Source organism: Dunckerocampus dactyliophorus, chromosome 5, assembly GCF_027744805.1.
Source record: "Dunckerocampus dactyliophorus isolate RoL2022-P2 chromosome 5, RoL_Ddac_1.1, whole genome shotgun sequence".
In the NCBI taxonomy this organism is placed as follows: Eukaryota; Metazoa; Chordata; class Actinopteri; order Syngnathiformes; family Syngnathidae; genus Dunckerocampus; species Dunckerocampus dactyliophorus.
Window position 1 is genome coordinate 12,500,626 of NC_072823.1, and position 24,428 is coordinate 12,525,053.

The 24,428-nt window shown below is 40.1% G+C and overlaps 1 protein-coding gene across 4 annotated transcripts in view; it reads left to right on the plus strand.

Annotated features, from left to right (window-relative positions):
- Positions 1-2,797: 2,797 nt before the first annotated feature.
- LOC129181440 (synaptic vesicle glycoprotein 2B-like) overlaps positions 2,798-24,428 on the plus strand; it is a 39,143-nt gene continuing 17,512 nt past the window's right edge. The window contains exons 1-4 of one of the 4 annotated variants that reach the window (XM_054776654.1): positions 10,902-11,171; positions 18,335-18,449; positions 22,910-23,460; positions 23,782-24,005. In XM_054776654.1, coding sequence (XP_054632629.1) covers positions 23,219-23,460; positions 23,782-24,005 — 466 coding nt within the window. In that variant the 5' untranslated portion in view covers positions 10,902-11,171; positions 18,335-18,449; positions 22,910-23,218. Of the gene's footprint in view, positions 2,871-10,901; positions 11,172-18,334; positions 18,450-22,909; positions 23,512-23,781; positions 24,006-24,428 lie in introns of those variants that run through there. The other 3 variants (XM_054776655.1, XM_054776652.1, XM_054776656.1) reach the window with 3 other exon arrangements.

Here is a 24,428-nt window from a genome sequence, read left to right on the forward strand (position 1 = left end):
CAAGTGTCAGAGCCACAACCCAGAACCAAAAATCAGTGAATACATCCAGGAGATGAACTGTCGTTTTTAGTGGTATTCCTGATTTGTTTACTTTTGGACATTTCCCCCAATTCTGATGATTGGTTCTGTTAATTTTCTTTAGAGGTGAACAGTAAACGTCTTATCTATTTTTGTACATTCTGGATATATATATATTTTTTTAAAGGAAAAGTTTGGGATCTGCTCAGTAAACATTTAATTTGGCATCCCCCAATTTTTATTTATTTTCTTTAAAGACAAAGTCAGCTTTAAATTAAATGAGGGCAAATAAAATTTTGGTTATTTTTTCACATTTTTAGCCTCCTTTTCACATCCTGCACACTGAGTGCCAGAAGAGTCCATGAAACGGTACAAACACTTGTACAATGGTCACACTTGCAGTGGTGCAATACAATGACACACAATATAATGGCATTTTTTGTAAAGATGCAGTCAGATGATTGGATTAGTGGATAATCGGTCTCTGTTTGCTGTATATTTGGTTTATGTTTCATTCCTGTGAAATTATGTGTTGAATTTCATGTTCGTCTGGATGACAAAAACTTTAACAATCGGAGTGTGTCACAGGTGACTCTGGGCAAAAGGGAAACTACACACTGACAAGGTCAGTTGCATGATGTTCACCACAAGTGAGTATATTTACTCCAATTTTTTAAATTTTGAGATGTGTAAAAATCAGTTTTGATAAATGTCTCGTTGTTTGCAGTTGTGTAGAACTGCACTGCATCATACTGAAATGTGGTTATATTACCTCAGATCACATAGCTAATTAGAAAGCAAAATTAACTAAAAATGTAAGCATGAGTTCTTCACTACTTGGCACTTCACTAGGCAGGGAAGAAAGTGAATCCCATTGCAAAAAGTGCACAAAAAGCAGGCAGTCATAAGGAGTGGCAAAAAACACAAAACTGTTACTATCGCATTGAAGAGAGACTTAACAGTCTCAGAGAGTTAACAATGGTGACATTTCCTCCTTAGAGTAGGCCTTTAAGGGATGCTGTCACATCACGGCCTTCAAAGGACTTATGGGTGTTGCAATAAAAGAAGGAAAGGTCTGCGAGGGGAGGAGAGGAAAGAACCTGACAGTACCTCCCTAAATAGGCACCTCGAGGTGACCCACCAGGCTTGTATGGATAGGAATGATGTAAGTGACGGACGTCAGGGTCTAGGAAGAAATAGCAAGATATCCAACAACGCTCTTCAGGGCCGTAACCTTCCCATTCCAGTAGCTACTGGTGGGCCCCCCTCTACGACGAACATCAAAGATACGTAAGACGTTGAAGGCCGGTTGGTCATCAATGAGTTGGGCAGGAGGTGGGGGTCTTGAATGGGGGCACAAGGGGCTGAAAGACACAAGATGGATCTGGGAGACATGAAATACAGGGTTTGTACGGTTGGGGCAACTTGAACTTCAATGCCGAGGGATTGACTATCTTTTCAATGGAAACAGACCTAGAAACCGGGGAGAGAGCTTGTGGGCATCCGTCTTGATGGGTGTGAGTTTGGATGAGAGCTAAATGCGCTGCCTTGGGCCGGGATGTGGCGTCTGTCTGCCAGCTTCTTATTTTCCTCAGATGTTCTCTGCATGGTTGCGCAGACTTCTTTCCAGACCCACATGGCTCAGCTAAGATGGGCCTGCACTGATGGCACATGAAGTTCGGACTCCTGGGCAGAGAAGAGAGGTGGCTGATAGCCAAGCTCGGAGGTGGCCTGGTGGCTCCCGAGCTCATGAGCACTGACCTTAACTGAGGCAAGTGAGGACTGTAGTTGTTTGGATGTTGTTGTGGGGTCTTTTGTGACCTATTGGATGAGTTGATGCTGGGCTCTTGGGGTAGTTTTGGTTGGCCGGCCATTCCTGGGAAGGTTCACCACTGTTTCATGTTTTCACCATTTGTGGATAATGGCTCTCACTGGTTTACTGGAGTCCCAAAGCTTTAGAAATGGCTTGACAACCTTTTCCAGACTAATAGACCTCAATTAATCTTAGTTATGTTTTAACAGGGGGGCAATCACTTTTTCACACAGGGCCATGTAGGTTTGGATTTTTTTCTCGCTTAATAAAAGTTTAATTTAAAAACTGCATTTTGTGTTTAGTTGTGTTGTCATTGTCTAATATTTAAATTTGTTTGATGACAACCATGCAAAAAAAATAAAAAATCAGGAAGGGAGCAAACACATTTTCACATGCAATCTTCCATACAGTAGGCAGGGGATTAAGTAATTATTTGCCCCATCATGTTTACTGTATATTACACACAAACATTCACCGATTTTATACTGCTTATTCTGTTCCCTAGCCGCGGGATTTGGAGTCCTAGCTGACTTCAAATGTAGGGGCCATACTGGACTTTCAGTCGCTGGACTCACACATAATGTAGAAGAACAACCATTAACACTTTCCCTCCTGAGAGAAACTGCACACAGGTCTGAACCAAACCGATAATCTTCTGTGTTTTGCGGAAATGTGCCAAATATATTTCTTACATTCCTATGTATAACATGACGCAGCTTCTGACACTTAATGTTAATGTCTTACTTTGCCATACGATAGTGAGGACGAAATGTGTTCTCATATGTGGATGAGGTGTGCTGATATTCTAAAGAAAATGACAATGAATGAATGAATCTGCACCCCTCACTATAACACACCACCAGCAAACCACACAGCTGATATGTATTCAGACCTTGTCTAGACTGCATCAAGATACCTCTCTCTCGCTCTCTCTCTCTCTCTCTCTCTGTCCTTTCTCTGCTTCATTGCTTTGAGATCTCCAGCAGCATTTAGGAAAGCAAAGGGGAACCCCAGTTCCTTCTTCAATGTGAGAGAAAAGGTAAGTAAAGAGCTTCCTCAATCCATCCTTTTCTCATTCCTCCGTTTTATATAAAAGTGATTGTTGGTTATCCAATTAGGAGAACTATATAAACTACAGCATTATCAAAAATATCTGATCTACTGTACTAAGGGATTACAAATGAATGTGTCATGTCTTATATTTGGGTCAATACAATATTTGACCCTATATATATATCCATCCATTTTCTATACCGCTTCTCCTCATTAGGGAGACTTCGGCTGACTTCGGGCGACAGGCGGGGTACACCCTGGACTGGTCGCCATCCAATCGCAGGGCACAACCATTCACACTCACATTCATACAATTCTATGGACAATTTAGAGTCGCCAATGAAGCTAACATGCATGTTTTTGGAATGTGGGAGGAAACCGGAGTACCCTGAGAAAACCCACGCACGCACAGGGAGAACATGCAAACTCCACACAGAATTGAACCCAGGTCTTCCCGATCTCCAGACTCTTAATGTGTTGGCCAACATGCTAACCACGAGACCACCGTGCGGCCACTTGAACTCCCATGAAAAAAAGTGTCCTATGTCTCACTCTTCGGAGCTAACGAGTGACTGTGGGAACACCGAATGTAGGCAGGATTGCAAGGTTTATAGAGTCTTTCTGTGTCAATAACCAAGGTTGCAAGATGAATACTTGCGGCTAATTGACAAGTGCAGCCTATATACAGTCGTCCCTCGTTTATTGCGGTTAACTGGTTCCAGACTTGACCGAGATAAGTGAATTAGTATTCAATATTTATAAATGGAATATTTTCATAGATATGGCATAGAAAACCTGTTTATGATCTTCGAAATACAGTTTGTGACATTATGAGACACAAAATTACACCCCTATAGTCACCTTCAGATTTGTATTACCCAATATTGTAGATATAATCAGAGAAAATAAGACGTATTAGAAATAAATTAGGTAACATAGACTCACGTGTTAGCAGTTCCTCGTTTTTTTTCTGGACAGCGTATTTCCTGCGGTGGTTATTTCTCTTCGAGATTAATAAAATATCAATTGTTATTGAAATGGCTTCACACTCGTATTACCCAATATAGTAGACATAATGAGAGTAAATGTGCCATTTAAAATGTGTTCCTGAGCGAACCTTAGTGGAGGCTTAGATGTGTGGAGGACAGGAAGTGATACAGTATATTGAGGTGCACTCAATAGCCCTGAATTTCCATCTCTCGTTTGTCTAAATGAGAGACAGTTTTAAATAAATTAAAACTTGTTGCCCCAACTCTTGTTTTTAAAATGTAAGATGTTTTATTTTGTATCATTATTCCACCGGAGAATAATCATTATGGGCCCAAAGCTGGTATGACATTCGTGCCTGTGATGAGTTTTTGTAAATTTAACACTGCAACTGTAAATATTTCCTCATTTCATTTACTGTATGGCATGCAGGAAAAATATGTCATGAGTGTGAAATGAACAAATCAACACATTTTTCATTAGTTAGTATTGCTTTTGTTAAGGCACGGTTGTAGAATGAGAAATGCATTCCATTTGGCAGACCACTCTAATCCAATCCACTACTGCATATCCTACTACTGCATATACGTATATGTGCCAGATTATAGACGCCCATCTCTGAAAATCACAGTTTTTGGATCCACGTCAAATAGTCTTTTGCAAATGAGAGCGTTTTTAATTAATATCATGATGGGCAAACATTGTAAGCTCGAAATCAATGTACTGAGTGAAGTGCAGCACTGGTGGTCGGAACAAAAATCAAACTGTACAGTGATGTTGGTAATTCAGTCAAAGCAAGAATTTCACCCTTACATTAGCTGATTAACATTGACTTTTTCCTTCTGGCTTTAAATCACTGGCCCATTTGGCACTTGTGGGGTTCTGGGTGGATTAATCATTTAGACAACAATGACTGTGCAGGTATTCAAAGGGACACTTTTAATTATCTACTATGCACTCTAATTCATAATAATGATCATTTATGTTAAGGAGAGATTGGTAATCCATTGGAGAACCCTGAATCAGGGTCAGATATTCCATGACAAAATGGTATTTTCTGCATCAGGTTAAGGGCATACAGCGTTTAGTATTTCGGAGAAGTATGCAGTTCGGATCAGATGTGTTTTGAGACTGCATTTAATCTTTGTATTAGCTTTCTGTTACTAATTCTTATGTGAATCGGTTGGAACCTGTGTCTTAAATCAGCAAACCAACACCTTCAAAGTAACGACTTATCATCCGATTTGTTTCTTTTTGGTTATCCCGTTTTTCCTTATCCACGAAAAGACTGGTTTTAATTAGGGTTGGCATAGGACTAAAACTTTTAATCAGATTAAACACAGTTTTCATGATTAATCACCATTTGCAACTCTGTCTGAAATATGCCCATTTTTTCTGTATTTTTTGAGCAGAAAGATAAATGGCAAGACAGGATTATATATATTTGCATGCAATAACAGCTCCAAATGAACTGAAAATTTAAACCACACAGGTCTGACAATCCATTTGCATAACACTAGTCTCTTTAATAGTGACATTTGAATCACACTTTAACCTTGTGTAAGATATTGTGTCTTTTTACAATATTGTCCTCTCGGTACTTTTCCATGGGTTATCTGTAAGTGTTGTGCAAGTCTAGTTGTGCTGTGTGAGTGTGCGTGTGTGTCGAGAAGGCCTTGTATGAGAAGCTATTAGCCTGAAAATGGGCTGAGCCAACAGACTACATCTAAAGGGCTAATAATATTATCTAACAAGGCCGATCTGAAGTTTGACAGTGAACACCTGAATGAATCAGAGGAAGACTTGGGAGAATGTAATGTGGTCAGATGAGACCAAAATTGAAGTTTGGAAGCAGAGAAATGCTGAATATGACCCCCAAGAACACCATCCACACAGTTAAACAAGGAGGTGGAAACATTCTTGCTTCGAGGCTGTTTTTATGCTAAGGGTACAAGAAGGCTTCACCGCATTGAGGACCAGATGAATAGATCCGTGTACCATAGAATCTGGAATGAGAACCTCCTGGTCTTGATGGGTCTTTCAGCACCAAGAGAAAAAAAGCAGTGCCTCAACAAAAGCACATTAAGAACCTGGAGTGACCGAGCCAGTCTGGAGATCTGTGGAGGGGAGAAAAACAGCTGTGGAGGGAGCTAAAAACTCAAATTGCCATGCTAAAGCCTCAAAACATACTGTATTGGAGTATCTGGAAAGAGGAGTGGCCAAAATCCTCTTGAGATGTGTGAAAATCTGGTGGACAACTACATTAAACTACTTGCCACCAAGTGTGTTTGGAATATAAATGAAATATAAAATGAATTGATAACCTTTATTTATTTAATATTTGTTTCTTAATGTTTTGTTGATATTGTGACACCTACCATAAATGAGACGGACTTTTCATGTCATTTTAAGGTCCCCCCCAACACCATTGCCAACTGTCCTCTGCCATGATAGACCACACTGTTGCCATTGCCTTTTAGAGATTCACTAAAAATGAAATTAGGTTTTTGATTTTTATGTGTATTTCATCTTCTGGCAGACTGACTGTTCAGTTGACTGGCGACGACTGATGTAATCCTCTATCACCAGCTGTGTACTGCTCTGCCAATGTGTGTCACAGGGATTAAGGATCCCTCCCCTCCTCTGCATGTTTGCTTGGCTACATATTCAGCTTCCTGCTTCAGATGGTCCACTGACTCCAAAGCACAGCAAAGCAACAGATATTGACATGAGAGGAAAGAATTGAGCTCACTCAAATGTCACAATTATAACATTTGATGATGTTTCGAGTGTTATTCAAATGAATAATACAGGCAATGGTCTTTCTGTACAAAATTTGCACCCCTCAATGGATGCATGGAAAATAGAAATCCATTATAAAATCAACTTTGTTAGAAATTGTTAGTCAGTGTAGAGATTATACGACTGTTATTTTTTGCAGCACCATTTTGAAAGTGCTGCAGCTGTTTGATGGATTTGACTGTAACACTCCTGAACCACCAACTAGAGATGTTGGGTTCCTTGGAGGGATGCAGGAAGTAAATGCTGCCTGACTTTAATCTTCAATAAATAATAACCTCAGTCCCTTCTGCAGAGTGTAACATTTTTTGACATTAAAGACCACTCTCTCATCACACTCCCTCCAATAATCCTTTCAGCTACTTCTATCACACAACACTTCAGTCTTACTGTAAAATGTATTTTCACTCAGTTGCTTCTGAAGCAGGCTGCATGTAATGTGCACTCTCATTTATTTTTGCACCTGCATGTTGCTATATAAAATAATATCATCTTTATCATTTCTGTTTCATTGTCTCATTGTATGTTTACATATTGTTCATACACTTTTGGTATGCTAAATGACCTTAACCTTGTAAGTCTTTAGACTCTTCCCATAAAACACAGCCCGTGTTTGAGGCACGTTTTGCAATTATGTTTGTAGTTTTCTGCATTTCAGAGGATTATCTGTCAGATTTCAGGTCACACAGTGTGGGGCAAGTGAAAATCCCCAAATCCCAGTTTTCCTGTTTCCAACAATTCATATTGTGTTTCATATTCAAGAAAATATAAATAAATAGTATTTTATGAAATGAACATTTTAGGAATTTTGAGCAGACCTCACCTACACATGTGGTCGAAATAGTTGGCACCCTTACACCAAAGAAACAAGACAAAAGTGATAAAGCAGAATAATTGACTAAAAATGAACAAAGAGAAACCAGACATTGCTTTTAAATGCAGTTCAAGAGAACATTTGCAAAAAAATGAATGAATGAAACTGACCTTGACAAAAATGATGGTTCCCTAAACTTAATAAACTAGGTCCCCAACTTACGAACACAATTGGTTCCAGACGGTGTCGAATTGTTCTTAAGTAGGGGAAAAGGTAATATTACCAATGATATAGGTACTACATGTACATGTATACAAATACAGTATATGTGTATGTATGTAAATATGAGTTTGGATGTAGTAGTAATATTAAATGAGGATATTTAATGAAAAAAACAATAATAAAAGTGATATAATAATACGTGATGATAAATGTTATTTACCTTTGAAGAGGAGTGGTCGAGCATACGTTGTGGTGGAGAAGGAGGAGGAGTTATTGAAAAAAAAGACAAGTCGTCGTCGTTGTTAGACTCTTCTAAAAGAGGTAGTGTTCTGTGGGTGGTGTAGAATTAAGCAGGCCTGTTAACTCTTCATAAATTTTAATCACACGCTCTGTCCGGGTTGTATCATAAAGCTACAATGTAGCTTTTCTTCACTTCTCCCCCCCAAGCCCCCGAGAGAACTGTTCCAGCTCCCTGACATTTGATGGGTGCTTTCACCAGATTGCATGTTTCAGCTCTTTTCACAGATGTTCAATTAGATTTAAATCGGGGCTCATACAGTAGAAGGCCGCATCAGAATAGTCCAATGTCTCATCGCCTTTAGCCATTCTTGTTTTTGGCTGTGTGTTTAGGGTCACTCACTGCATTTCCATGCACTAAATTAGTCAGATTACTGAAATAATCTGGTTTCTCAAATTTTCACACTTTAGTGTGAAGTCCAAATCGGTGAAGAAGTAACCAACATAACTAACATGCCGACAAGAAGAGATGTTAGCTTCACGGTGGCTGAGTGGTTAGTCGGAACACCTCTGTGCGGAATCGGCATGCTCCCCCCCATGGGTATTCTCTGTGTAGTCTGGCTTCCCTCCGCATTCCAACAATATGCATCATAGATTAATTGGAGACTCTAAAAAACTGTCCATAGGTATGAATGGTTGTTTGTGAAATCTCTAAAATAAATAGGAAAATAGAATAATACTTCTACATCTAGAATATGTAAAACATTTTTGCTTAAATCTAGCCTCATAAAAGCAAATGTTTTATCTCAAATTAGGAATCTTATAAGATCAGTTGGCTTACTTCTTACCTTGTAATAAGAACATTTTACTTAAATCTAGAACAACTTGCTAATTTTAGGGCTCATTATATTCTTAAAAGTCACAAGAAAAATATTCTAGGTATAAGAATTCTCGCCAAGCAAATTTTGCTTACCCCATTGGCAGAATTTTTTGCCTGAAATAAGAAAAGTCGTCTCATTTTAATATAATGTCAGTTTTAAGTTATTTCAGTGACCATTTTGGGGTTTTATTGCTTTCACAGCAGGGTGCCAACACCTTCATCTGCATCTGTATCTATAAATATCAGACCCTGAAGCAGTAATAGGCAAGTCATGTCACCGATACTACATGACTTCCTTTTGTGTTTAATGCTTGTTGAACAACACTGACAAAATAACTAATCATACTGAAAGTCTTTTTTGATACAAATATTGGGATACTGCAGATTTTTTCACACAAAAAAAATAGACAGGCTTGTGTTGGCTGTTTAGACAATCAGTGAACTTAATCATGAGCAGCCCACAGCGAACTACACACCAGGTCACATCTGTGTGTGTGGTTCACACCAGCCTGGACATACTTCTAATGAGCACACGGGAGCTTTTCCTTATGCTCATGCCCTTGGTGGTCAACACACAAAGATGGGATACGAGATGGAAAGGAAGTCCCTGCTGAATTTTTTTGAATATACCTTAAAAAACAACCCTAATTGTTCATCTAATGCGATTATGTATTTTGTTAGCCTACCTTCATGGAAAATGAGGGTCGTGAATTCCAAGATAGCGTTTTTCGTCATAACTTTTAACACAGTACTGGAGAGTATTGTTGCTAGGACGGGCTGTGTCTCTTTTGGGAATTCGGGTAAAATTCCACTATCAACAATGGTTATGGTCATTGTGTGCAGTGTTCCCTCGTTTATTGCGGGGTATAGGTTCTCAAAACAGCCCGCAGTAAGTGAAATCCGCAAAGCAGCCAACTTCATTTCTTTACAATTATGATATGTTTTAAGGCTGTAAAACCCCTCACCATACACTTTATATACAATTATATACAATATACACTTGATATACTTTTGTCAGACCATCAATACCTTTTTCTCACATTTCTCTACTGTTTTAAACACTCTCAAAAAAGTTCAGTTGAATGTTAAAGATCAACCTACAGGTCTGACACAAAATATTTAACTTCTATAACTAATATAACTAACTTATATAACTTATATAACTAATATTTAACTAAAAAGAAGGAAAGAAAGCAGAAAAAGATACGCCAATAATAGGAGCAGTTATTATTATTATAATTATTTATAGTAATATTATATAATACTATTATAATATATATTACATTCATATTTATAAGGGATGAAATAAAAAATATCTCTGAATGTTCGGAGCTCATATGTTAATGCCAGAGTTGTATGGAGCAGTATAAAGCTGTCTGTGGGAACAAAAGTTCAGAACTTCCCATAGATGACATCATGTTGTTCTTCTTCAGAATACAAACTAGCTGAGACTGAATCAACAGCACCTCTGGATGCAGTTTTTAATTACAACATTGATGAATTTAATGTTCTCACCTACTCATCCATCAATTTTCTATGCCGCTTATCCTCACTAGGGTCGCGGGAGTATGCTGGAGCCTATCCCAGCTGACTTTGGGCGAGAGGCAGGGTACACCCCGGACTGTTCGCCAGCCCGTTGCAGGGCACATATAGACAAACAACCATTCACACTGTGAGCGTCATTGTTGTATTCAAAAGTACGTTGCAAATATCAGGTAAAGGAATATTCAAAAATATGATCTCAGCAGTTTTACATCCATAAGTACGGGTGATGAACATGTCAAATATGTGGTCAAAGCAAGCTGCAAGGGTTTTCCATCAATATGTATGATTCATCTCTGCTCTCACACTAAGTCAACACATCTGTCACTGGGCAGCCCCACTGGGTTATTCCACCTCCTCATCTATTCACCCCTCCCTACTTCCATCTACAAGCCACCCATCTGCTTCTCTCAAACTAATAACCCCCGCTCTCCCAACCCCTCATCACACGCCCTCCATCCTCACATCACTTCTGGATTCATCCCTCCCGCAAGACAAATGGAATGGTCTTGCACGCAAAACGGTGGAGAGGCGGACTGTACCACCGTGCCGTGGATAGGAAGGTGGCGGCAGGGAGGAGTGCTGCAGAGAAAGAGAGACAGATGATAGGGAGAGAAAGAGGCTGGATCTATCTTGCCTAATCCCTCAGCTCTGTCTGCGTGCCGCCTGTGTTGACAAATGCTCTTCATCCATAGGCTACCATAGCTCAGATTCAAGGGTGACTGATGCACTTCTGTGTAGTGTAGCTTTGCTGTGAGACTGGGACATCACTGAGTACTCGTAAACTTCACTTTGACTCCATCCTGGTAAGTCAACTACTTGTAATGTATTCCAGTTTAAATTGCTTTTCAAATACGTATTTTTTTTTAATTCAAATGTTACTTAAGTCCAAAGGTTTATTTAAAGGCTGTGTGTGCATTGCATTATATAACAACACACGTAATAGAGTTTGTTTTATTAAACACAGCGCAAACTGAGTATATATACTGTGTAATAATCATAACTTCTGCTGTCATTGTGGATCACTTATATGGCCACGAGTCACACACATTGTGACCAACATTTAGAGTCTTTCGTATGCTGTTGAAGTAAGACAAACACAACTTGAATGTATTAATAACAAAAAGCACAGAAACATCTGTTCAGCAGATATTGCTTGCCAACGTTATATAATGACTGCACATTTCCTATTACATTCCTCATCTTACAAATCTTGGTTGTTTTTGACCTGAGTTTTGTATTTATTTGATTAAGACAACAGCAGACCCTTTCAATTGACCCTTTCAAAAATGATAAACGTTCAACAATGCGTTTATTTTTATTTTGTATGTACACTTCAGTCTCTTTAAACATGAACAGGACATTGCTACCATTGCTACCTTGCTACCATCTTCTTTGTTTACATGCCAAGGTTCAAGTTAAATGTCCTTTACAATTAGCTTTGGCTTACCAAAAATGCTAATTTTTACCAAATAATCCACTTTTAAACTTAAATGTGCAATTCCTCTTTGGCTATAAACTACACTTTTTTTTTTTTTTAAGCAAAAAACATAAGAACACCATCACCGGCTTGCAGATCTTGCCAATAGTGGTTTAAAAGAACAGAATGAACAAATAAATGCCTACATTTGTCACAATTCGAAGTTAAACTTTGTAAAAAAACAAAAACAAAACAACCACACACACAAATTGTCCGGCCAGTATAAAATGATTGGCGTTCATGGCTTTCGCTCATAGCTGTCTCGTACATATGTACATGTCCGTAGCGCGAGCACATATACAAAAGCAGTCTCAGAGAAGAGACGGACAAGTGGCAGTCATTGTGTATTTATGATAGGCTACATTCAATGATAGCTAACATTAGTAGATACACTTAGCCAAATTACTACTACTAGCTGTCAACAACCATAACTAATGCACGTGTATGTGTATCTAGCCAAGGCAGACATCACCTTTAATATGAAAACACCTTTAGTTTTGTTTCAGCCCAACATCCCAACATTGATTAATAAAGCAACAGAGAGTAAAAAATTATGAAAAGTTGGACGTGGCTTTGGCAAGCAGAGATTGTAGGGATGAAATAAATGGCTAAATGGGATAAGTGATAAACATTGAACGCAGATGCAGGGAAGAACAGCTGAAAGCCTCCCTTAAAATCATGCTGCGATGTGAAAAGGGTGTGGACAGTAGACCAACAGAGAAGGGGCTCTACAAATGACCAGCTATCATTTTTTTCGTAGCTCACTTAAGTAAAAACAATGCATTGTAGTACGCATGGACAAACACCTTCATTGTCCTTCAAAACCAGCTGGCCTCAGATCTGAGGATGTTGCTGTAATGTAGTGCAGGTTACTTCAGCTCCAATTTGATTCAAAAGACTGACTGCACTGCTCCTGAAGTGCGTGCATGTGTTTGTGTGTGTGTGTGTGTGTGTGTGTGAAAGAGGGAGGTCTTCCTGCTGTAGATAGGAACACGATGCATTATTAATTGTGTTTAAATGACTGGGCTGACTCTTCAGCTTCCACTGTTCACATCTTTCACAGGCCTAAGCAGGGTTGTTTTTGTCTCTGATCATCACTTGCAATTTGCCATACTGAAATCTTGAATCGAAAGCGTGCTATGTGCCAAACAAGAAGATTATCAAGATTCAAGATTCAAGAGAGTTTTATTGTCATGTGCATGGTAAAACAGCAGTTATACCATGCAATGAAAATCTTATTCTGTTCATTCTCCCAAGGAAAAGAAAGAAAAACACAAGAAAGAATAAGAACATAAGAAACATAAACACATATACATAAATACCAAGAAATTAAGCAACAACAACAGAAGAGACATTAATGCAAGTAAATAATACAAATAAATAAATAAATAAATAAGTGCTATGAGTGTGTGTTGCGTGTGGCGTGTCTGAGTGCTTCATTGAGAAGCCTGATGGCCTGTGGGTAAAAGCTGTTTGCCAGCCTTGTGGTCCTGGACTTCAAACTCCTGTAGCGTCTGCCTGATGGCAGGAGTGTGAATAATGAGTGTTGTGGATGTGTGCTGTCCTTGATGAGGTTGTGTGTTCTGCGTAGGACTCTAGATGTATAAATGTCTTGCAGTGAGGGGAGGGCTGCCCCAACAATGTTCTGTGAGGTCTTGATCACCCGCTGGAGTGCCTTCCTATCACGTGTTGTACAGTTACCGTACCAAACAGTGATGGAGGCGGTAAGGACACTTTCGATGGTGCATCTGTAGAAGCAACTCAGGATTGTGGTGGACATGCCAAATTTCCTCAGTCTTCTCAGGAAGTACAGTCTCCTTTGGGACTTCTTCAGAATTTGTTGGGTGTTGTGAGACCAGGTGAGGTCCTCGCTGATGTGTGTGCCAAGGAACTTGAAGGTTTTCACCCTCTCCACCTCAGTCTCACCAATAAACAGGGGTCTATGTGGCTCCTTTTCCCTTGTTCTTGGGTCGATGATCATCTCTTTAGTCTTATCTGTATTGAGAAGGAGATTGTTATCACGACACCAAGCTATGAGGTCCGCCACCTCTCTTCTGTATGATGTTTCAACACCACCAGTGATCAGTCCGATGACTGTAGTGTCATCCGCAAATTTAATGATGCTGGTGTTGTTCTGGGAGGCCACGCAATCGTAGGTGAAGAGCGTGTAGAGGAGTGGACTCAGCACACACCCCTGTGGGGTCCCAGTGCTCACAATTCTTGAGCTGGATGTGCGGTTGTGGACTCTGACTGACTGGGGTCTGCCTGTGAGAAAGTTAAACACCCAGTTACAGAGGGAGGGAGACAGGCCAAGTGTGAGGAGCTTATTTGTGAGTTTGTGGGGGCAGACTGTATTAAAAGCGGAGCTATAGTCTATAAATAGCATTCTGACGTATGTGTCCTGGCCCTGTAGGTGAGAAAGGGCTGTGTGGATGGCAGTGTTGACTGCATCATCCGTGGACCGGTTCTGGCGATATGCAAACTGTAGAGGGTCCACAGTTGCCGCCGGGATGCTCTTTTTGATGTGGGTCATGACTATTCTTTCAAAGCACTTCATAACAATAGGAGTGAGTGCTATAGGGCGATAGTCATTCAAGCAGGTCACGTTGCTCTTCTTGGGTACGGGCACTATGGTGGTGGACTTAAAGCAGGTCGGTACAGATGCTTGTGCAAGCGACAGGTTAAATATGTCAGCAAGCACATCAGCTAGCTCTGATGAGCAAACCCGAAGTGCACGTCCTGAGATGTTGTCTGGGCCTGTGATTATAATGTGATACAGTACATATCTAGACGGGCTTTGAGCTTTATGAGGTGAAAGTGTTATATAAGTCGCAGCCCCCTCAACCTAAAACATCCCATCGTTGCTAGCTCAGTCTCAAACAGGCTGCTTCTCAGTAGCACAGCAGCAGTCAATATTGCAGTACATAATATGGTTTTAAGTGGTCCAGTTCCCATGCAGACAAACCTTGAAGCCATTTTCACATGCCTGAGTTGTTGCTTGCTAGGCTTGAGAAACTGTTTGCAAAAAATCAGCATGATTCTGCAAGGTAAGTGAGGGGGCACAGAGTAGTGGTGCCAAATTATATTCCATGGGAATTCATTTAGTTAACTGGAAATTTGCAAAATTCCACGTTTGTTTATAAAAGGGAACTATAACGTCTTACATTAACCTGGTTAAAACATCCAGATTTTCCACCCTGCGCTACACATCCTGTCGTCCCTTGCAAATGACACTACATGACTACTAAGACGTCCTGCATGCAATACTGATATTTTCTGCAATCCTGAATAGTGCAGCATGTGTACTGAAATGCATTTCAAACCATCATTTTAATGATAATACTGGGATCAGGACAGATGGCGAATGTAGCATCTTTCAGCACACCTGAATGTAAGCTGCCCCACTATATTTAAAATGAAAAAAAAATGTTTGTACGTACACAGGCCATACCTCTCTATAAGCCGCAGGTGTCCATGTCGTAAATTGCGATATTTAGTACATAAAAAGATGTTACACAAAGAGATTTTTTACATTTTTAATTAAAGAAATGTTTTTTTCCAAACAGTGCCGAACAGTGCGTGTAATACGGCTGGTTAAGCAGCAGCCTACCAGAAAAGTAGTTTTCTTCAGTGTCGGAACCGAACAGCCCCACAGCCCAGCCCTCGCCACACACCCTGCAAGTTTCGCTCCCTCTTTCTTTGTTGCTCCCAGCACCACCTTAGCCTGTGCTGTCCTCCACATCACAAAAGCACAGACACCGCTCCACGCTGCCAAGATCCACCAGGGGATCCGAGCAAAAGCCGCTACATCGATCGCCTTCAGCCTGAAAGCTGCATCACATGCACCTCCCCGTGCCTTCTCCATTTGCACAAAGCGCAAAATGACTGGTCTGGAGCACACGAGATGTGGTGAGACCAGAAATGAGCCACATCCCTTATACGCAAGATTCAAAGGGGGGAAAAGTAGCGGCTTACTCACCAAAATTTTGAGTATTTTAATTCACCGGCCACGTTTGAAAAATTACATCTGTAGACTACAAAAAATGTGTTGCATGCATAATATATGAGAACGCTACATGAAAGCACCGCGAACGCACTCCAAACTATGTGTAAACAATGTGGCCGATGCGTATTAAAGCATGTCTCATTCACATGAATGGGTTAACTTTTCCACCACCTCTTGGAGTTTGTCACGGGGGATTCTCAAGTCATTTTTGCTGCCTTTTGGATCTTTCTTGTGAATTTCTGTTAGTAACTGATCATAATGCCCAAAGCGATGTCTTCTAGTCAGCAATTCCCTCTCCCACACTGTCCATGTTTTGTAGTTTATGCCTCCTTTGCGGTCTTTCCGCATTCTCTTTCTGCTACTTACCTTTCTTTTCTGCAATGAGAACTTCTTCTCTGGAGTTCAACATCTTGTAGGTCCCTTGCAAATAGAGGAGTTATAAATATATAATATATATTAAAAAATAATAATAATAATTAAAAAAATAATTAAAATAAATAAAAAATAAAAAATAAAAAATAAAAAATAAAAATAAAATAAAATAATAAATAAATAAATAATAATAAAAAAGCAAATAGAGGAGTTAATGAAGCTAGGGGTGATGCCTGCTGTTGCAGGACCAAATAATGACACGACTGCTTCACGGATTAGCGCCTAAACAACGCGGAACAATGCGCATCCTGCGTACATTGTCGTATACTAGATGTAAACGTTACTTGACTTAGGTGTAAATAAGTCGTGCGGGCGGATGGCATTTTGTGCCAAACCATTTTCAGCCACAACTAGTGTGCAAAAAGTGCATAAACTAGTCCTCAGCCTCATCAGGTGTGCCATCTAAATGGCAGGCATTGCCATGGTGAATTGTGAACAATGGGAGGACAAATGCACACAAGTGTGAACACCGCTTATGTTTCTAACTTTGTGAGAACAAGCAAAGTCTTTTTTGTTCCAGCATGACTGTGACCCAACGCACAAAACAAGGTCATTAAAAGGCATGGTTTGGATGCTCTGATCTCAAAGGAGATGACAAAAAGTAAAAAGTAGTTGCCGTGGAGTAGTGGTTCCCAATTATTTTCTGCCATGCCGCCCCAAGGGGACAGAAATTGTTTGCCCCCACTCTTGCAGTATTCATATTGGGACGTGCAATATGCCAGTCATGTCTCTTGTTGAGCCGTAGAAAATGTTTGCCTGAAAGTATGTAATGCTTATTATGTATCATCTGTTTAAGTGCAATGCACATTTAAATGTCTAATTAGCTGTCATATCTGTTCAAAATTGCCATATAAATCACTAATGCTAATCACTAGCGTGTATATGGGATTTCCAAAGCAAATAATCATCCAGCTAGCACATTTGTTTACCGTAAGTGTATTTTGCTTACATTGATGCCACAGAGAAATTGTTTGAAAGTCATAATTTACATTTATTGCTGTATGTTCAGTTTCATAGTGCTTCAAAGTAACGGCTCTGAAATGGAACTCAGCTGGAGTCTGTTATCTGTCTGCTGCGCTAGTAAGTAGAGGCCAAACGTTAGCTGGAGCAGAGCAACACTCATACTCTGAAACACTCTGGGGACAAGCCCCACTATTAGTTAATAATAAGCACTAACATGGAGTATTTGCCACAACACATCGAGGTGAACAAATGCACTCTGAGTACCATGAAGGCAAAAATGTACTATAAATAGATGCCATTTATCACATGGGCTTCTTTGCTCCATTTTTATGCATACATACTACATACTGTAATGATTGGCATGTGGCCTGTCCAATGACTGCATGAACAATGAGTTGCCAACCATTCAGATGAGACATGCTACATTTTGAGCTCCCCAAAAAAGAGGCTGGATGACCATATTTTTCAAACACAAATGTTCCATTCAGAAGCATCCCACTATCAAGCCAGCAGTGTATTTATAGATTATTATAAGATTATTCTTTTAGACAGGACTAGGTGCTCCAATGGGCCAAGAAGTACAGCTTGGGATTTCAGCACCATGGCTGCTGATTTTTAAAATACAATCAAAACAAAACAGATCCACTGGATAGAACATGCAGCCCCACTCACAGGGGTCAATTGAAGTGCGGTTGTTGGTGGCAACAGGGTGTGTTACATTTACATGCCCCATGCACTATACAAGAAGATAGCTCAATAAGAGTATTTTCGGACCGCGTGTGTGAGAGCATTTGTGCATTACTGTGTACAATTCCTAACGAAGTTTAAAAACCAGTCAGCCATCAGATTCCAATCTGACCCAACATCTGTTCAAGCATCCACATCTCCTGAGCCACTAATTAAAGGATGAGGCAGACAAAATAGCAGCATGAACTGCAGCTGATACATGCATTCACATTTTACACACAGAATTACTAAGGGTGTGATCCCACACGTACTGTATATCTTCTGTTAACACACTCATTTTCCATTGATTTCAGTTTTCTTTCTCTATGAATCTACACTGTCATGCATTGTGTATCTTGCAGGAAAACTACACTCTGTTTGGAATTTTGCCCATCTTCCACAAAAACACACATCGTTCCCTTTTCTGTGTGTTCTGGATAGCCGCCTCAAGCTGGCAGTTCTTCACTAACAATGCAGGTAATGGGGATTAATCTATCCTATAAAGCCCTCTACAAGAACATCCCAAATTCTCCAACAACATTTTATATACATGCTGTAACCATGTAGTAACAGGTTCATTAAGTTCATGATAACGTGCAATGCTCATTTTAAGTATTACTGGAACTTCTTCCCTGGGCGCATTGATGCCACAGAGCACAGAACTAATCATGGCAAACTTCGTGATAGCCGATAATGACGACTACTTTGGAATAAATGAGGATCCAAAATCGTATCTTTTTGAGCCTGGATGTACGGAGGATGAGCCACAGGTTTTAGAAGGTGAGCGGGAAGCAAGAGAGGGTGAAATGTCGGAGCAGACGGCAGAGAGAGTCAGAAAAGTGGTTCGTCTGTGTTAGCTCCTACAATAACAATGCCGCTATGGCTTGGTTAATATGCAGGTCACGGCATGTAAATGAAGCGATGAAGTGATGTTTTTTTAGAGGGCTTTATAGGCAAAATAAGTGAACCCCCATTCTCTGCACCGGTAGTGAAAAACTGCCCGCATGAGGCGTTTGAACGAGTTGAATTTGTGCATCACTTTTTTTTGTCCACTCACGAAGGCTATGGTTTAAGCCTGCATATTAATTCAATGTCAAATTGAAAGGGAATGTTTCACGATCACAATAATGTAGTATCTGATTTAAAAAAACAAACAAACATACAACCAACAATAAAGCCTCATTTTAGGGGCAATGCCCAGTCACAGTGACAAGTTTTCCCCGCTGCGCTGTGTGGGGATTAGAACACCAGTATAAATGAAATCTTCACAATTAAACACTCTTAATGCACAAAATAATCATCAAACTTACTTATTTCTTCATATGATGCACACAGAGCAATTACCAACCTCATGCTCTGTCTCCTTGCTGCTCCGTTCTCCTTCCGCCGTGAGGTGTTCAGGCGCTAATTGTTTTTCATTTTTATTGATATACCCCAATTACAATCGGGGTACACGTACTCTAATCCTAATCCAACTTTGGACACCTAGTATGTACGATGTATCTACTCTATGTAAGATATGATTCTTGCTTTGAATTTCCAAATAAACAATGATACTTAGTAAAGAGGTAAACACGACCTGGAATTAGTCACAATTTGAAGTATATTCATTCCATTATATCTGAGTCTGATGTGATTGTATTGAAGATGTTGAAACCCATAGACCGCCCTGCTGCTGACTCTGCTATCAGATTAATTATGTGTGTGTTATGAGAAGACAGAGGGCAGATATGGTTGGGCCAGGCTGTGTAACAATGGTGAACTGATGAGGCTGCCGTTCAGAATGTAATTTCCTGCTGGCCATCTGTCGGTTGCAAATAGCCTGTACAAGTTGTTGGAAGGTTGGATCAATGCTGGTTAACTGTCAATCAAAAAAGTCATTATCACTTCCTTAATTTTCTGTCCATGTAAATCAGGGGGCCTCAAATAAAAGTTTCAGAGCTCCAGTTAGTCAGGACATTTTCTTTACCAACATCGTAATAAAAACAAGCATTATGATAGAGTCCTAAATATTTTGGTTAAATTCCTAAACAAGATGCAATCTTCAAGTATTCCAAAGTTATTTATCGTTGGGTTTTGCACTGAACTTGAATAAACAAAAGCAATGTCTTCAATGTATTTGAAATAAATCTTGCACTTGAAAATAAAATGCATTGAACAAAACATCCTACTGTGATATAATTAATCATAATACATTTTTTGGGTTGGCTCAATATTTCTTGATAAAGTTAGTGAATGAATGAATTACCCTTAATAAATATGAACAACTTAACAGCTTAACTTTATCCCCTGCTGTTTGGAGGAGGCTACATGCACTTGGCTGGTGTTGTTTGTTATTGAACATGTTTGAGTTTTGTGAGTGGAGTTAAGACTTGTTTGTTGTGCTGAAATGGCCAGTATATAGGGACTCACGTAGGTTGTTATACCATGCTTGTCAGTGTTTAGCTGCAGTTCAAAAGCTGCATGAATGTTGTGAAAGTGCATTTGTCTGTTGGGTCCAGATTCTGACAGGATTCTATCGCATCAACAGTGTAGAGACGGGATTTGTTGCTCTTTAAAGGGAGTCACACGGTCAACAGACTTGTTATATTTATATATTAGAAATCAACCAGCTTCAAGGCGTTTAATAAGCCTGACACACATAATAAAGGCCCTTTAAATTATAACATACAGTATATAGGTACTCAACTCTAATTGAATGATAATGAAAGATGATTGGTCGAACAGATGGAATCATTTACATGCACACTCACGCAATTTCTGGAGATGTCAGATTATTCAAGTGATCATGTCGTGCCGCCAGGAATTCTGGGCCCCGTGAAAAAAATCACATTTGGCCCAGCAGCAGCTGTACCGTTACACCACCAGGGACTGACAGATGACTGGGTGAATTCAGCTTCGTCTCTTATTCTGCTGTGTGTTGTCGATCCTTGTGGCAACAAGCAAAGTGTCGGATTACTCGTCTCTTTGTTTTCCTCTCATGCCTCGGGCTGACTTGGTGCTCTATGCCCCACGGCAGAAATGTGCATCCTTTGCGCATTTGCATAGAATGCTTCCCTTTGCGCAAAGTGGAACATGGGGCACTACGCACAGCGCTTATTTTGCGTGTAGGGAGGGACATGCTGCCGATTAGCTCATACTTTAGGACAGCTAACACTAACACTGTAGTGTTGCTATGTTCAACAAGACAAGACCAAGGAAGTTTGAGTTTTATGTCATAACATATGTACGGGAAAAAAATTGACTGCAACAATATGTAAACCTGATTTTTTCATTTAATTGTATTTTTGAAGTGCCTGTAACCTCATCAGATCCGATTATTACATTATCTGACTACTCCCAGATATCAGATGTACAGTATATGGTCATGTAAACAGGCATACTGGATCATTTCTACAATAGGTGGCATGGCTCAGCTGAAAGAGTGGTCGTTGTGCTGGTTGGATCCTCCGTCCTCCTGTGACCATCTCCATCTATTCTTGGGCAAGATACCGGACCCCCAGTCGCGCCTTATGCTGTGTCATCAGTACGCAAATGTGGTAGCAGTGTCGTAACGCTTTGAGTACCTTGAAGGTAGAAAAGCACTATACAAGTGAAAATGCTTTTACCATTTGCCAAGTGTGTGATGGGTTTTGACTTGGTGGATTTGTGAGTCTTGCTGTTGATTTCTATTATGAAAGTAGTGGTTATCAAGTAGTGGTTATCATGTGTGACTGGCAAGGAGGGATTACATTTTCTATTTTACTCAGCTGTGCTGCGTGTGTGCATGTGTGCACGTGCTGTGTTTGCGCCGGTGTCCGTCTGCATGTAAACGGGCTCAATGAACACAACACAAGCAGATCGATAAATCAATTCATGAATAAATTATTATGACAAACCCTCAGACGACATGTATAGATAGATGGGTCTTACTCTACACTGTACAAGGACCATTCATTCATTCAAGCCTTCATTGTGATTGCTGACTCTTCACTTTCTGTATGTCATTCAGTTAACAACTTTCAGAGGAAAATCTAATCTGTAGGACATCTCATTATAGAAATAGTATGTACCTTTGTACTGTTAATCACTTTAAAGGGAAGCTAGCTAACATGTACACTTCAGAGGTAGGTGAAACAACATAAAGCCCTCAAACATTTTAGCTTTTTGGGTTTTATTGCTTTGAATGCTCGTATAAATGCTTGTCCCTACAATTGAATAGGCCATAGTCAACCACGAAACAGCAATCATTTATGAATTAACTATTTTTTGAAAAACCACGATATAGCTAGGGAGCAATATTCGAACCGTTCTATAGTGAGGGTCGACCGTAACTATAAAATATAATAAAATGTTTTAAATGTACAGTATAATGCATGTGGTTAGATCAAGAGCGGTTAATTGAGTGTATTGACTGAGGAAAGAAGCTTTTTTTGCGCCTACAGGACAAACAAAAAACGGTATACTACAGTACTGATTACAGAAAACTGGATTAGAGAGAAGGATATTTGGGCTTTGTTCACCCAAGTTGAAATGTATGATTTCATAGCGTGCGTGAGTTTCCTCCCACATTCCGAAAAATAACCCCGTGACCCTAATTAGGTTAAGCGGCATAGAAAAAGGATGGATGGAAAATGAATGTCATGGCTGTAGAGTAGGGGTGTCCAAAGTGCAGCCTGCAGCAACCTAAAAAACTGCAAAAATGTGAAAAATAGAGCAAAAAGGCACATTGTAAAGAATTGTAAAGGCTGAAATGTTGATACTACTCATAATACGCAGCTTTGTCTTTAAATACATATACCTTCTTTGAGCCTTTTTACTTCATAAAAGTAAATATAGAAATATATATATACTATTTGACTACCGGTATATACATTTAAGTGTGTTTTCATGGCTTTTTATCGTTTTAATCTCATTGTGTTTTGAAAACGAACTAACCATTATGTTTCTGTTTTTAGGCGTGGCCACTGGAGACACGTTTCAGACTCGAGTCACTGATACTCCACTGCAGTCGCCCACATTAGGCCATGAGACAGGCATGCATTATTCCACACTGACTGCAAAAAATCAACAAGTGCAATAAGTGTGGCAGGTGACTCTGACTGAACTCATTTACTCGTCATGCTCTAACTGAAGGTTTATCTCACATATTGCAACCTCCATTACTAGAGGTCGAGCAACCTCATTAATCTCACAAAACACATCAGCATACAGATACGCCATTTGGTGTAAACTCGGTCAGCCCAGAGAAGATAGAAGCAGGCAGCATGGCTGACCGTTACCAAAACAACGTATACCATCAAAGTGGCAGTGACAGCTATGGGACGTATGGAGAAGAAGCTGGCGATGGTCATGATGGATATGGTTACCAGGCCGAATACCCTCCGCAGGAAGAGGATGCTGCTAGTGATGTGACTGAAGGTCATGATGAAGAGGACCAAATGTACGAAGGAGAATATCAAGGAATACCACATCCTGATGAGGTGAAGGCTGCACAGAGAGCTTCAAGGTGAGACTGGTGGAAATGACACGATCCAGTCTGCTTATTCAGTACTTCAAAGTAAGGGGTGTTTCTAATATTTTTTATAGTCTTACTTAGTTTTATGAGTCAGCAGTGGCCAAGGGTGGCCGTGGGAGATTTAATTTACTTAATTTGGATTTACAATTCTACTGTAACAACGCATGCACATTGTAGTGATGCCATCTTGATAGCTTTAACTGTATTATTACAATTAACATCATGAATGTGTTTTTATGATAATTTAATGTTCATATAGCTCTGGGAGTGATTTAACCTCAGTAACTGTTGCACTTTTTCACCCCATCTCAGGGCTAAATCTCGAGCTGCCGGCGCAGTCTCTGAACTGCAGGAGTTATCGGAACAGTATGAGGATATTATGGAGGACTGTGGCCATGGGAAGTTCCAGTGGATGCTCTTCATGGTGCTGGGCCTGGCTCTGATGGCTGACGGAGTCGAATGTTTTGTGGTTGCCTTTGTTCTACCATCTGCAGAAAAGGATCTATGCCTATCCAATGCAGAGAAAGGGATGTTGGGTAAGTATTTTACTGATTTAGTCACACCAAACTGACACACCCAGCATTTACCAGGAAATTTGATTGTCAAGATCTAGATCTCTGCCTTTGATATACGCCTTGATCGTAGCAATCAAATTTCCTATGTCAGTCAGGGATAGAGCTCACAAACATGTATTCATGTAGACAAAATCAACAATGGCGCGATGTATGTTAAGTAAACCTCACTCCCAGACACCTTAAGGGCTAGCTGGTCAGTGGAGTTGTTAGCCTGGGCTTTTAGCCAATGTGTGCTGGACTCTCAGTCAGTGGGAATGTGTGGTCACAGGATAGAACCCAGGCATGTGCAGGGCTGGGCAGCGCAGGGTGAGGCTGTTAAGCATATGAGGTGTGCTAAGAACCAGAGTTACGATCCCATCTACTGTATGGAGTTGTAATGACAAG